The sequence below is a fragment of the Talpa occidentalis genome, unplaced genomic scaffold (genome assembly GCF_014898055.3).
Source record: "Talpa occidentalis isolate TD23 unplaced genomic scaffold, MPIMG_talOcc4v2.1 talOcc4.4, whole genome shotgun sequence".
Taxonomy (NCBI): domain Eukaryota; kingdom Metazoa; phylum Chordata; class Mammalia; order Eulipotyphla; family Talpidae; genus Talpa; species Talpa occidentalis.
In genome coordinates, this window is record NW_023604295.1 from 114,561,648 (window position 1) to 114,576,993 (window position 15,346).

The window sequence follows — 15,346 nt, forward strand, 5'->3', positions numbered from 1 at the left end:
TGTCAGTCTGCTATAATCATTATCATTTATGTATGTGTGTTTTATAAAACTTTCTATTTTGAATTATTTTTGAACTTATTAAAGTGGCAAAAATAATACATATATTTAAATAATCTATATATCCCTTGTCAGGCTTCTCCTAATGTTAACAATTTATTATACAATTATCAAGACCAGGAAATTAAGATTGGTAAATATTGTTGGTAAGACTGAAAACCTTATTTAAATTTCACCAAATTTTCCACGAATGTCTTTTTTCTAGGCTCTCATGTTGCATTTAGTTATTTCTCCTAGTCTCTTGCAGTCTTTAGTAGTTCTTTACTCATTACCTGTCATGCACAATGATGGTGTTCTTTTGGATACTCTGTCATCATTATTGTGTGTGTGTGTGTTTTGGGAGAATTTGCGAAGGGTATGTGAAACATACCAATTCTGGGATGTGATTCCTAGAATTAAAGTTGCACAGGAAGGTTTACTCAGTGTCATCCTCTTTATTCCCTCTACCCCATTCTCATCCCCACGAATATCATACAAGGGACCATTCTCTTTAGTTTCTAGTTTATTCTTTGTGTGTTTCTTCTGCACAATGAACAGATACATGCGTATTTTTTCCTTATCTTTGCTCTTTACACATGAAGGGCAGCATGCTGTAGATAGGCTTTTTGCATTTTGCGTCATACAGTCACTCCATACCAGCTCAGAGAGATCATCCTTATTGTATTCCTTTTGTTAGTTATTGCCAAATTTCCCTCCAGAAAGCTTGTACTGACTTGCATTTCTACCAGCAGTCTAGAGTATTTGTTTCCCCATAGCATTACAAACTGAATTTGTTGGACGTTATTTTAATTTTTGCCAGTCTTATAGGCGAGAAATGGGATATCTCAGTATTGTGTTTGAGTTTGAACAGTTTTTCATGTTAAAGAGTCATATCTCTTCTGAATGATCTGCTTGTGGTTTTTTTCTCCCATTTTTTCCAACAGGATTTTAGCCCTTTGTTCCTTTATCTGTTAGAAATACTAGCATTTTGTCTTTGGCATATGTTGTGGCTACTTCTCCCAATTTGTCAGTTTGACTGTGTTCGACTTTCTTTGGTCATGCACAATTATAACATGAAAAATTTATTCAATTACTAACAAAATAGCATTCCTTACCCTTTAGAACATGAAAGTGAATTTAAATAAGGTTACCACTTTTAGATATCTATACCTCATAAATTTTTGTTTTTTCTGTAATAGTAATGCAAATCCCAGAAAGCTTATTTTTTCAGCTATAAATACTGAAGTATTTACCTCTAATAAGGATTTTTAAAGCATAACTACCATGCCATTGTCACACCTTACTAAAGTGAGTAGTAATTCTCTAATTAATACCTGGTCCATATCCATATTAATTTATCCAGTCTTAGACTTACAAAAAAGTAGTTAAGAAAAGTACAAAACTGGGGCCTCCCTGATGGTGCAAGGGGTTAAGTCACACTGTAAAGCTATCCGCAGCCACTGCATCATGAGTTCGATCCACAGCCAGGGAGGTGACCCACGTGGCACAGCAGACCTCTCTTGTCTCACGCATTGCTCCCCTCAGCAGTGTATTTCAGTAGATGTGCCTGTTCTGCTCCCTGCTGTGTCTCTTGTGACTCATCTCACACACACACCCCCTCACCCCCCACACCTTTGGCCTGCACCCTGGCTCTTGTATGCATAAATAAATAAATCTTTTTTTTTAAAAAAAGTGCAAAACATTTTCTAGGCCATTTGAGAATAAGTTGCTGTGATGCTTTTTCACCTTTTGAACTTTTATTATGTGTATTTTTAAAAAGATTTATTTACTTATGCATATAAGAGCTGGAGTGCAGGCCATAGGTATTGAGGGGCGGGTGAGAGGATTCACCAGAGACAGAGTGGGGAGCAGAACAGGCAGATCAACTGAAATACACGGCTGAGGGGAGCAGTGGGCAGAGACAGGAGAGAAAGGTCTGTTGCACCATGTGGGTCACCTCCCTGGCTGGGGATCAAACTCGTGCTGCAGTGGCTGCAGATAGCTTCATAGTGCTGATGCTTAACCCCTTGCGCCACCAGGGAGGCCTCATTAAGTGTATTTTTTAAAAACAAGGAGATTCTTGTGTTAGCTGTCTAGTGCTACCTACCATATCACCATAAAACTGATTCTAAAACTATAAATGGTTATTATTATCTGCAGTTTCTGAGGCTGGGAATCTGGGAGCAACTTCATTCAGGAAAACTCATGAGCTCTTGGCTAGGGCTATGGACACTGAATCTTGACAGGGACTAGAGGATGTTTTCAAGATGACTCACCCCTGTGACTTAGTCAGGATGATTCAGACTCTTACCAGGCCAATGGTAATGTTACAGACTAACATTTCCTCATCCATGGCAGGTAACTTCTTCCAGAGGAAGTAATCCAAGAGAATAAGAAGAGCTTATAGTACTTTTCATGACCTGTTCTTTGAAGTTAAAATATCACTTCATTTGTTAGATGTGAGTCATCTGTATTCAAGTGGAATGAAATTAGGCTCCAGCTCTTGAAAGGAAGAGATAAAGAATTAGTGGATATTTTTTGAACATGCTCATCCTTATAGAACCGGTTTATAATCATTAAAATCAGGACATTAGCATCTAATTATTACCATCTAATCATCAGATCCTATTCAGGAATCTCATTTGATCCACTAATGTCCTTTAGCAAAAAGTCCTAGTGAGGATCATTCATTGTCTTTTGTCTCAGTCTTCAATCTGGAGTGGTTTCTCCATCTCATACACTTTCATGACCTTAACACTTTCGAAAACCAGAGGTCATTTACTGTGTAAAATAGAATTAATCTTCACTTTGGGTTTTCTGGTTCCTCATGATTTGATTCATACTGTGCATCTTTGCAGGAATATTGCAAAAATGGTACTGTATTCTTCATATTGCACCCTGGCAGATAGTATGTGATTTTGTCTCATCACTGTTGATGTTCACTTGATCATTTGACTTAAGTGTGGATAATCCTACTGGGTTTATCTACTGTAAAGTTACTCATTACCCCTTTGTAATTAATAAGTAGTTTGTGAGATGGATAATACCTGTTTTATCACAAATATTTGCCTTTCTTAGACCCACTTTATTGATTGAATTGCTTAGGAAAAGGTAAAGAAATATTTAAGAAGATAGAATTTGCCACATACCTAAGAAAGTTCTATTCTGTTAAACACGTGTTTAATTAGGAGGTTATCATTGTATCTGCCCAATACAAGAGCCATTGCGGTGCATAGGTGCGTATGGCCACCTGTGGGAGGTATTCTTGAACAGCCGTATAATCAGCTTTTTCATGTGCACAAAGGAGATGGTCGATGTGAGGGTTAACTGAGACTGTCTCCTCTGCTTACTATCTACTTATCTATAAAAGGACTTTGTAGGGCCTCCCCAATGGCGCAGCGGTTGAGCGGTTGAGCGCTGGGTTGTGAAGCTGCCTGCGGCCTCTGCGGTGCCGCTTCTATCCCCGGCTGCTCCCAGGCCACCGGAGGAGGGTCCCACATGGCGCGCAGACCTCTCCTGCCGCCCGCTGCTCCCCTCAGCAGTGTATTTCTGTCCTTCTGCCTGCTCTGCTCCCCGCTCTGGCTCTGGCGAATTCTCTCACCCTCCTGCGCTTCTGACTGTACCCAGTGCATGTATAAACAAATAAATAAATAAATAAAACATGCCTCTATTAAAAAAAAAAAAAGGACTTTGTAAATCTCAAGGGCCTTTATAAAAACTAATCTGGGGGCCTCCCTGGTGGCACAAGGGGTTGGGACGCAACCTGTGAGGCTGTTCGCGGCCACTGCAGCAGGAGTTTGATCCCCGGCCTGGGAGCTGCCCACATGGCGTAGCAGACCTCTCGGGGCTTGCCCACCGCTCCACTCAGCAGTATGTTTCGTTTGGTCTGCCTGTTCTGTTCCCTGCTGTTTCTGGTGAAAACACACACACACACCACCCCCCACCACCACCCCCACCTACGCCCTGTGCCTCCGGCCTGTGCCCCAGTTCTTGTATGCATAAAATAGATAAATCTTAAAAAAAAAAAAAAAACTAATTTAAATTTAGTGCTTCTTCCAGTAGATTCAAACACCTCCAGACTGTTAGAAATACTGTTTAAAATGCACAGTCTGGGGCCTCCCCGGTGGCGCAGCAGTTGAACGCTGGGTTGCGAAGCTGCCCATAGCCTCTGCAGTGCTGGTTCAATCCCTGGCCACCAGGCAAGGGTCCCACATGGCATGCAGACCTCTCCTGCTGCCTGCTGCTCCCCTCAGTAGTGTGCTTCGTCAGTCTGCCTGTTCTCCTCTCCGCTCTGGCTCTGGTGAATTCTCTCACCCTCCTGCACTTCTGACTGTACCCAGTGCTTGTATGTATGTATGTATGTATGTATGGATGTATGTATGTATGGATGTGTGTATAAATAAATACATAAATAAATAAATAAAATTTTTTTTTTAAAAGAAAAGAGGAAACATACTTAAAAATAAATAAATAAATAAAATAAAATGCACAGTCCGGAAATACATTCCCATTTTTTGTCATTTTTTTCCTTCATTTCCAAGTCAGTGTCCCCTTCAATTGGGTTTGATTGACCCCTTATCTTCCACAAGGGACTGTAGTAAAGTAAGATTCAAGCTATACACACAGGTGGAGAGATCAGTACAGTGACTCTCCATATAATTTTACCCATATTTAACAATTATCAAGACTTTGCTATGTATTTGTTTTATATATCCTTTTATTTCTTTATCTTTCCTGAAATTTTTAAAAGTAAATCTCAATCTATACTCTTTACAAAAAACATACATCTGTTAAAAAAAATATGGATATTGGGCCTCCCTATTGGCACAAGGGGTTAAGCTGCAGCACTATGAAGCTATCTGCAGTTGCACTGCAGCAGAGTTAGATTCCCGGCCGGCCAGGGAGGTGGCCCACATGGTGCTGCAGACCTTTCCTGTTTCCCCTACTGCTCCCCTCAGCAGTGTATTTCAGTCAGTCTGCCTGTTCTGCTCCCCACTCTGTCTCTGATGAATCCTATCACCCCCATACCTCTGGCCTATACTCCAGTTCTTGTATGCATAAATAAATAAATCTGTTTAATATCATCATTTTGAATGTGCTTCCTGCGATGCTGCATTGAGACATAGCATTACTTCAGTGGTATCCTGACAAAAAAGTATAACCTGTACTTAAACAGGAGGAAACATCAGAAAACCTAATTAAGGGATAGTCTATAAACTAAAGTGGCCTGAGGGATATTCTACAAAATTAAAGTGGCCAGTGCTTTTCAAAATGTCAAGGTCATGAAAGACAGTGGAACTTTCCCAAGTTAGAAGATACTGAGGAGACGTCATAAGTAAGTGAAATGTGGGATATTGGAATAGATCCTGGTGCAGACAAGGAATTTATTTGGATAATTCACTTATCTTGAAGGTTATCTACAGAATAGTTCATAGTATTATATCATTGGTCATTTTCTGGTTTAAATTATTATGGATAGTGTTAACATGTAATAAAGCTGAGTGAAGAGCATATGAAATTTTGCACTATTTTTGAAAATCTGAAATTGTTTCAAAATAGAAGTTAAATACTTAGAGGATGATTTTTTAAAAATCAGGATCCAAACAGATTACAATTGATTTGTTTTATTTTAGAGGATAGATAGTATAATTTTAATGTGTCATCGTGAATATTTAGTAAAAACTAGATTACCTCGAACCTTTCTTGCTTTTCTTCCTCTTTTCTTTGTTTCTCATGTTGAGATTTTTAGACTTCTGAATTAATATTTCATATTCCTGCCCTGATATTTCTGATTTATATTTTGTTTTCCTGGAGTATAAGGGACTCATGTTTTGTGGTTTTTTTTTTTTTTTGTTTAATAAATATTTAAATTTTATTTTTATATTCCCCATACAATTACAGCCCCCTTATTTTGACCCCAATCCCTCCTTTCCCCGCCCCCACCCCCCATAGAGTGTCTCTCGTTCATAGTTGTTTGTTGATTTTGATATTTTCTTTCTTATAGTTATTCTTTTTCCTTTGTTCCTTATTTAAGTTTTCTAGATTCCTGCTATGAGTGAGACCATCTGGTATTTTTCTTTTTCTTTCTGGCTTATTTCGCTGAGCATGATCCCTTCCAGCTCCATCCATGTTGCTGCAAATTGCATGTGTTTATCTTTTTTGAATGCTGAGTAATATTCCATGGTATATATGTACCACATCTTCTAGATCCAGTCATCTATTTTTGGGCATTTGGGTTGTTTCCAAAGCTTAGCTATTGTAAAATAGTGCTGCTATAAACATAGGGGTGCAGGGAACTCATGTTTTTGTGGCAGCTTCCTCTAGGTATCTCCAGTGACCTTTATGTCTTCATTTTCATCTCCATCCCTGAAGCTCCTCAGTTGAAGATCTCTGATGACCGGCTCACTGTGGTTGGAGAGAAGGGCTACTCGATGGTTCGGGCTTCTCATGGGGTACGGAAAGGTGCCTGGTATTTTGAAATCACTGTGGATGAGATGCCACCAGACACTGCTGCCAGATTGGGTTGGTCCCAGCCATTAGGTAAGTTGGCGCTGGACTGTGGATGTCGCAGCAGGGAGAGAAGGAGAGACCATCTAGCTAAACTTCAGGACTTTGGGGCTTATTGGACTATGAACTTAAAATTCGGTTCCTGAAGATTTAGTTGGTTTGTAACTTGTAGTAATATTTCTATAATTGCTTGTGAGTTAGCAGTTTTTGTTTTTTAAAGATTTTATTTAGTTATTTTCGTATAGAAGAACTGTGGTGCAGGCCAGAGGTTGGTGGGAGGGAGGGTGAGAGGATTCATCAGAGACAGAGTTGGGGAGCAGAACGGGCAGATTTACTGAAATACACTGCTAAGGGGAGGAAGGGGCAAGACAGGTCTGCTGCACCATATGTGGGTCACCTTCCTGGCTGGGGGTCAAACTCAGGCCATTCTCAGGCCATCATGGTGATAGCACTGATAGGACTGAGACTTAACCTCTAAGCCACCAGAGAGGCCTCAAGTTAGTAGTTTTACAAAATTGATGAGAAAATAAAAGGAATAGACTCTTTCTTAGCAGTCCTATGATTGCCTCTATATCTTTTTCATTTGGACAGGTAACCTTCAGGCTCCCTTAGGTTATGATAAATTTAGCTATTCTTGGCGGAGCAAAAAGGGAACTAAATTCCACCAGTCTATTGGCAAACACTACTCTTCTGGCTATGGACAAGGAGATGTCCTGGGATTTTATATCAATCTTCCTGAAGACACAGAGACGGCCAAGTCACTGCCTGATACTTATAAAGATAAGGTGAGTGTGCTCTTTTGAGAGATTCCTGGGTTTGAAGGCCTATGGCAGCCATTGCCAGCAACTGTGACCTATGTATTCATATTTTGTTTTTTTTAAGATTTTATTTATTTATTTATTTATTTATTTATTTGTTTTTAAGAGATTCATTTTTATATATGCATACAAGAGCTGGGATACAGGCCAGAGGCGTGGGGTGTGGGGTGAGAGGATTCACCAGAGACAGAGTGGGGAACAGAGCAGGCAGATTGACCGAAGTACACTGCTGAGGGGAGCAGCGGGAGAGTCAGGAGAGGTCTGATGCGCCATGTGGGCAGCTCCCCAGCTGGCCGGGGATTGAACTCATGCTGCAGAGGCTGTGGATTGCCTCATAGTGTGTTGCTTAACCCCTTGCGCCACCAGGGAGGCCCCCACAGATTTTATTTTTATTTTTATTTTTATGTAGAAGAATTGGGGTACAGGCCAGAGGTGTGGGGGGTGAGAGGATTCACCGGAGACAGAGTGGGGAACAGAACAGGCAGACTGACTGAAATATTCTGCTGAGGGGAGCAGCAGGCAAGACAGGAAAGGTCTGCGCCATGTGGGTCAGCTCCCTGGATGGGAATTGAACTCATGCTGCAGTGGCTACCTGTGGCTTCATAGTGCTGAGACTTAGTAACCCATTGTGCCACCACGGAGACCATGTGACCTGCTGACCCACCAGTCATGTTTTTTCCAACATTTCCTTATGAAAATTTTCATACATAACAGAGTTGAAAGAATTTAAGTCTGTCCAAATACCCATCACCTAGATTTTACCATTGACATGTAATCCATTCATTCTTCCACCTGTGCCTCCATCCATTGAGCCATCTTTCCTTAATGCACTCCAAAGAATATTGCAGACATCACACTGTCCTCTTAAATACTTCAGGATGCTTGTCTTTAGCTATGGTTTGTTCAATATTTGTTTAGGTTTTATTTGGTATAAAATTTTTATAAAGGTATAAATTTAAGTGTATATTCACTGAGTTTTGCATTTACCCAAACCCCTGCCAAGACATAGAATCTTACCCACCCCAGGAAGTTCCCTCATGCTCTTTCTTGTCAAGCCACAGTGCTACCCTATAGAGGCAACCACTGTATTCCACCTGTTTTTTCCATCTAATTCTATTCTGTTAGTCGGTTTTTTTTCTTTTCCTCTCACTTTTTCCCTAATATATTTACTGCACTTTATATTTACTGCACTTTTTCATAGACCACCATATGGTGGTGGCATATTGTTTTCTGGTTTCATTTGTATGTTGCTTATGCAGAAAATGTGACTGATTGACCGAGTCAGCATCTGCAGCTTAAGCTGATGGAATCAGTATGCACTCTTCTTGATTCTCTTTCTATTCCATCTGCTCCATTGGCTTAGCTTGGTCTTGATTTACTTAAGGAGCCATGCAATATGTAGTCCTTGTTATCTGGCTTCTATCATTTGGTTTAATATTGTTGAGATTAACTCATGCTGTTTTGTGTACTTATAGTTTTTCTTTCTACTGCAGACTAGTGTCACATTGTATAAATAATACCACAGTGTATCCATTTTCTTTTTTTTTTCTCTAGCTTTATTGAGGTATAATTGACATGTAGCTATTATTTTCCTTTTGATAGACACTTGACTGTTAAAAGTTTGGGGCAGCAAACATTTTTTGTTCAAATCTTTTCGTGAATATGTTTTCTTTTGGGAGTTCAGGACCTAGAAATGAAATTACTGGGTCACAGGGTGTTACATATTTCGTTTTGTCAGAAATTAACTGACTCTTGGGCCTCCCTGGTGGCGTAAGGGATTAAGCACCGCACTATGAAGCAATCCGCAACCTCTGCAGCACAAGTTCGATCCCCGGCCGGCCAGGGAGCAACCCACATGGGAAAGCAGACCTCTCCTGATTCGCCTGCTGCTCCCCTCAGCAGTGTACTTCGGTCAATCTGCCTGTTCTGTTCCCTGATCTGTCTCTGGTGAATCCTCTCACCCCCAACATCTATGGCCTATACCCGCCCCCCCCCAGCTCTTGTATGCATAAATAAATAAATCTTTGGGAAAAAAAAAAGAAATTAGCTGACTCTTTACCTACCCACCAATAATGTATGTGAAATTTAGTTGTTCTGCATCCTTACCAGCATTCCTTGTCTGTCAGTTTTGGCCACTTGGGTGGATGTGTTGTGGTATATCATTGTGGTTTAAATTAGCACTTCTATAACCACTGTTGTGGAACAGGTTTTCATATGCTTATTGGCCATCTATTTTTGTGAAGTTTCTGTTCAAATATTTTACCTTTAAAAAAACTGGATAGTTTAATCTTTTTTGTATTGATTGTAGGAATTCTTTGTATATACTGGATTACAGTTCTTTATTAGAAATGGCTTTAAAATATTTTTTTTCCTCTGACTTTATGACTTACCTATTCATTAATGATATAATGAACTAGTTTTAAATTTTTATGGAATTTATCAAAATTTTTCTCACTATTATTATATTGCTTTCTGTGAGTTAAAAAATCTTTGCCTACCCCAAGTCATGAAGATATTCTATTTTCCCTTTAAAAAGATTAAGGTTTGCATTTATATTTAGGTCTCTGCTCCACTTTTAATTAATTCTCAATTCTGGTGTAGGGAGTGATGTATAGGAATCAATGTTAAATTTTTTTTCCGCATGGACATTCTGTTATTCTAGCACTGTTTTTGAAAACTCTTTGTTGATCCTTATGCCAGGACCACACTGTCTTTTTTTTTTTTTTTTTAAAGATTTATTTATTTATTTATACATACATACATACATACATGCATACATACATACAAGCAGTGGGCACCGTCAGAAGCACGGGAGGGTGAGAGAATTTACCAGAGTCAGAACGGAGAGCAGAGCAGGCAGACTGATGAAGCACACTGTTGAGGGGAGCAGCGGGCGGAAGGAGAGGGCTGCACGCCATGTGGGACCCTTACCTGGCGGCTGGGGATCGAACTGGCACTGTGGAGGCTGCGGGCAGCCTTGCAACCCAGTGCCCAGCCGCTGTGCCACCAGGGAGGCCCAGGACCACACTGTCTTGATTGAAATTGGGTCATAGAGATCCTCCAAGTTTGTTCTCCTAACAAGCAATCTAAGCACCCATTTTATTGATTACATCACACTGTGCTGCCTGCCATCTAGAACCCTTAAATGAAAACTCCATTAATGCCTAGTTTTGGGTGTACATAGGTCTACAGTTACCTCAGGATATTAGGGAAATTTTAAAAATTATTTACTTATTTATATTATAAAATTTTGCTTTTAATTTAGATAATTTGTTAAGAATATGTCCATACAGTAGAATATTATGAATGTGCTCAGAAGCACCATGGTCTGATATAGAAGGATCTCCAGTATACATTGAGTGAAAAACTTAAGATACAACACAGAATTGTATAGTACACTACCATTTGTATGCCCTTTTTTGTTTGTTTCTCATTTTTGTGGCATGGGCTTGTGTCTATGTGTGTACTCTTTAATTTCAAGCTATTAATATATACCTGGGCTTTTTTAAGGACAGAGGATACTGGAACAGTGATTGTTTTTAGCAAAGGGAAATTGAGAATTGAGGGACATGGTGTGAGGGAATTATAGTAGTCATTTTATGGTCTTTTGTATCTTGGGAAAGTTTTGGGTTTTTTTTTTTTGGTGGGACCCTCGCCTGAGGCCAGGGAACGAACCGGTGCTGCAGAGGCTGCAGGTTGCCTCGCAGCCCAGCGCTCAACCGCTGCGCCACCAGGGGAGGCCCTGGGTCTTTTTTTAAGATTTCTTTTATTTATGCATTCAAGAACTGGGATGTAGGCCAGAGGTACAGGGGGTAAGAGGGTTCACTGGAGACAGAGTAGGGATGACAGGCATTCTACTGAAATACCCTGCTAAGGGGAGCAGAGGATCAGATAGGTGAAGTCTGCTGTATCACGCGGGTCAGCTCTCTGGCCTGGGATCAAACTCATGCCATAATGACTGGTGATAGTTTAATAGCCCTGAGACTTTAACCCCTGCACCATCAGGTTTTTTGTTTTAACCATGGTTAAGATAGATAAATAGATAATGGATGTGCTTAGAAATTGAGATTCAGAAAATGTAATGTCATATTCTTATCTGGGAGTGAGTAGTTAAAGAGATTCTTCAGAACCAACAAGAAAGAGGTGACCCAGAGATCATAGGAGAAACAGGCAGGGAACTAAAAAGGAATGGAACTCAAAATATTTTGAGTACTAGATTTTAGGTAAGCTCAGTTTAAACTCAGTAAACTCAGTTAGCTTGTCATTTTTCTCAGAGTTTATTAAGGGACGAAATTTATGAATTGTAGCCATTTTTATGGGCGTTGTAAGACTATATGTTTATATGTATGTGTTTCTGCATAAATCAAGTCTTTTTTTTTTTAAATGTTCAGCAAACTTATCTTTTTTTTTTTTTTAAGCACATTGTTGCTCAAAATCTAGGATCACTAATCTGCAAAGATTTTTCCTGTCTGATTCAGAACACAACAACTCACTGCTTTTTTACTATGTCATGATAATGTAACTGATGCTTTAATATTCTTACTCTTCCCCTTTCTCTCTTTTTTTCAAGGCTTTGATAAAGTTCAAGAGTTATTTGTATTTTGAGGAAAAGGACTTTGTGGATAAAGCAGAGAAGAGCCTAAAGCCGACTCCCCATAGTGAGGTGAGTCATGATCATAAAAACATCAGAATTAGAAGACTTTGAAGATCCAGACCAATCTCTCAATTATAAAAATGAGGGAAATAGGCCTAACACAGCTATTCGTAGTAGAGCAAGCTCACTCTCTGCCTCCTATGTTTGTACTCTTTCTTTTTTTTTTTTAAGATTTATTTATGCATATAAAAGTGGGGGTACAGGCCAGAGATGTGGGGGATGAGAGGATTCACCAGAAACAGAGTGGGGAACAGAACAGGCGGATCAACTGAAATACACTGCTGAGGGGAGCAGCGGGCGAGTCAGGAGAGGTCTGCTTCACCATGTGGCTAGCTCCCTGGCTGGTGGGGATTGGACTCCTGCTGCAGTGGCTGCGGATAGCTTCACAGTGCTGCGCCTTAACCCCCTGCACCACCAGGGAGGCCCTGTTTGTACTTTTTCTTTGGCAGAATGGTGCTGCCATTGAGGAATGACTAGTTTTTTTCAGGAACACTAGGAAAAATGGTTAAAATCAGTGGCCTAATTAGAAAGTCTACAGGTGATTGAGGAAGCAAGTGAGCAATACCTTTATCAGAGCAGATATCAAGTACAAAGGGGGAAGAACACTGGGAGATGAGAACAGAGGAGCTTGCTGTGCGTCTCAGGGGCAGCAGATATAAGTGGTCCATTCAGTGTTCTTTACAACTTCCCTGACCTGTTCCCAGTGTTCTTGGGAATGTGCCCAAGGTCTTAGTACAGTCAAAAAAGGACTTGGGACATCTGGATCAGCCATAAAGGAGGGAGGAAGTTCCTTCCAAGTTGGAAACATTTTTCTATAAAAATGCAGTGATGCCACTGGGACAGGAATATAGAAGCAGGTGTAGGAGAACTAAACTTGGATTCCAGTTGTTTTTAGGAAAAAAATAGGAAAAGGAAACAGTTAATAGTTCTGAGGGGCATGCACCGAGGAAATATAGCCAAGGAAAAGATAACGATAAGAAGAGTCAGAGAAAGTTACTCCAGAAAAAGAAATGTTTTTTGAAGTCTGTATATAGTGGTTAAGAGAGAATACTCAGGATCATTGAGAGAGAGTAAAGAAAATGAGGATTCAGAAACTTTTTGATTCAGAAGATCAAGAGATTTTCAAAGTGGAATTGCAGAAGTGAGAACCTGATGCAAAGGAAGAGGAAAAGTATATAAACAGGTAGTGTTCCAAGAAATCAGTAGAAGACCAAATTACTCTAATAAATACATAGAAAAAAGAATTGTGTGTGGTATAAGTAGCTTGGAATTCAGATAGCAAACCTGAAGACTAATTAGAATAGTGCATGTAAAAATTCTCTGAAAATTTTAAAAGTATTATATAAATTTAAGATTATTGTTAATACACAAGCTATATGTTATTACCAATATGGTGGTAGTACCTCGATAGGGTTCTCCAAGTGAGCTTTTCTAATAAGTTTGTTCTGTTTTTAAATTCTGAAGTAAAACCATGTTTGTTTTTTTTCAATTTTAGATAATATTTTATAAAAATGGGGTCAATCAAGGTGTGGCTTACAAAGATATTTTTGAAGGAGTTTACTTTCCAGCCATCTCCTTGTACAAGAGCTGCACGGTAAATATCATATCTATTTGACCTGTGAACAGAATTTGAGGGAATAGATGAATGGTTATGATAAAAGAATCATTGATTGTGTTCTAGAAAGAAATCTGAATAACCTAGGAGTGAGGTGGGAATGTTACTGTTTGTTCCAAAAACAGTTGAGCATTTCAGTATTTGTTTAGATAGATAAAAATCATGCATTTAGTGTGTCCCGTACATTTCTTTTGAATGTACTGTGTGATAAATGTTATTGTTCATTGTAAAGGATATATATATATGTGCATGCATAAATCAGTGTGGTATTGTAGGTCATAATGACCTACCATAACCAGTTAGTAGTTGTTGCTTTAATATATTTTTTTTCTAAAAAAAAATATATATTTTTTAATATGACCCAGCATGAAGGGGACTACCATTAGTCTTTTTGAAAAAGTGATTTGAAAAGTTAATGCTAAAGCAACAAAAATAACAAAAACGAACTATAGAAGTAATAATAAAACTAAAAAAAATAGTTAATGCCTAGATGTTTCCATATGTTTCTATCACTAGTATAGCCATCATTGAAAATAAGAAAATCTTTAGGTTATAAACAAAAAATGCACACAAGTCTATTTTATTAATTCTTGATGAATGGACATTAGGACGTTGAGCTACTTTTAGCAATATTAATATCCATTCCTGTTATATCCTGAATGGCATGGCTATATTTAAAATTTGCCATGTCAAATTAACCTTTCACTTCTGTTTGAATTGAATTTATCCCAGGTTTCCATTAACTTTGGACCATGCTTCAAGTATCCTCCAAAGGATCTCACTTACCGCCCTGTGAGTAACATTAAAAAAATATGCATTTTTTGTATCTTTGTTATTTCTTGCTATAGTTATTCTAATCACTTCATTTGCTGTTTCTTATTCCTCCCCCAGATGAGTGACATGGGCTGGGGCGCTGTGGTAGAACACACTCTGGCTGATGTCTTGTATCATGTGGAAACAGAAGTGGATGGGAGGCGGAGTCCCCCATGGGAACCCTGACCAGGCCCCTCTTGTAGATACGGACTTTCTGGGGAATGATACTGGGGGAGGCAGGGTTCTGTTTAACTGTTGTAAATATTCTCCAGAAGATGCTGTAAAACACAGCCTCTGCTTTTAGTCAGTTAAAGGCTGGGTGGGGCTGGGAAAAGGCCTGCCCTTTAATACTCTCCCCTCTTCTGGTGACGGCTCTAATTTTGTGTGCCATATGCTAATAACTGCTGACCCTAGAATCCCATGAGCTCCCTGTGAAACTGGTGCTGTGCCACAAACCCCACCAACTGGGACTTACTATCTTACTGTATTTTCTAAGGAGTGAATAATCTTGTCCAAGTAACTTATTTAAAGACATTCCCTTCTGTGGGCATTGACTCCATCCCACCTGATTTCCAAGGAAGTGGTGGGTCTGTTTGTGAGAGCAGCTGAAATCAATAGCCGTACATTAAAAACCAGTCCAAAAGCTCTTTCCTTTTGATGTGGGCTTGTTTTTGTCATTAATTTTGAAATCTACTTTCAACACTGGGATCTCTGAAATGCTTAGGACTCTAGAACTGTAATTGTGAAAAGGAATTTGCTTGCAATTTAACAATTGGAAACTTCCCAAATAAAACTTGTCTTCAAGTTTGTGTGGCACTTTTCTTCCCTTTCAGGTTGGGTTTCTCTGTGACATTGTCAAAAGCATGGGCATTCTGAGGAAGGGGAGCCAACATTGGAGGAGGA

At 39.4% G+C, this 15,346-nt stretch overlaps 1 protein-coding gene across 2 annotated transcripts in view; it reads left to right on the forward strand.

Moving 5' to 3' along the window:
- The window catches only part of ASH2L (ASH2 like, histone lysine methyltransferase complex subunit), a 31,138-nt gene extending 15,887 nt beyond the window's left edge, over positions 1-15,251 (forward strand). For both annotated transcript variants that reach the window (XM_037526049.1, XM_037526050.2), the window contains exons 11-16: positions 6,409-6,576; positions 7,135-7,328; positions 11,932-12,024; positions 13,511-13,609; positions 14,363-14,422; positions 14,522-15,251. In XM_037526049.1, the coding sequence (XP_037381946.1) occupies positions 6,409-6,576; positions 7,135-7,328; positions 11,932-12,024; positions 13,511-13,609; positions 14,363-14,422; positions 14,522-14,629 (722 nt within the window). In that variant the 3' untranslated portion in view covers positions 14,630-15,251. The remainder of the gene's footprint in view (positions 1-6,408; positions 6,577-7,134; positions 7,329-11,931; positions 12,025-13,510; positions 13,610-14,362; positions 14,423-14,521) is intronic.
- The last annotated feature ends 95 nt before the right edge of the window (positions 15,252-15,346 follow it).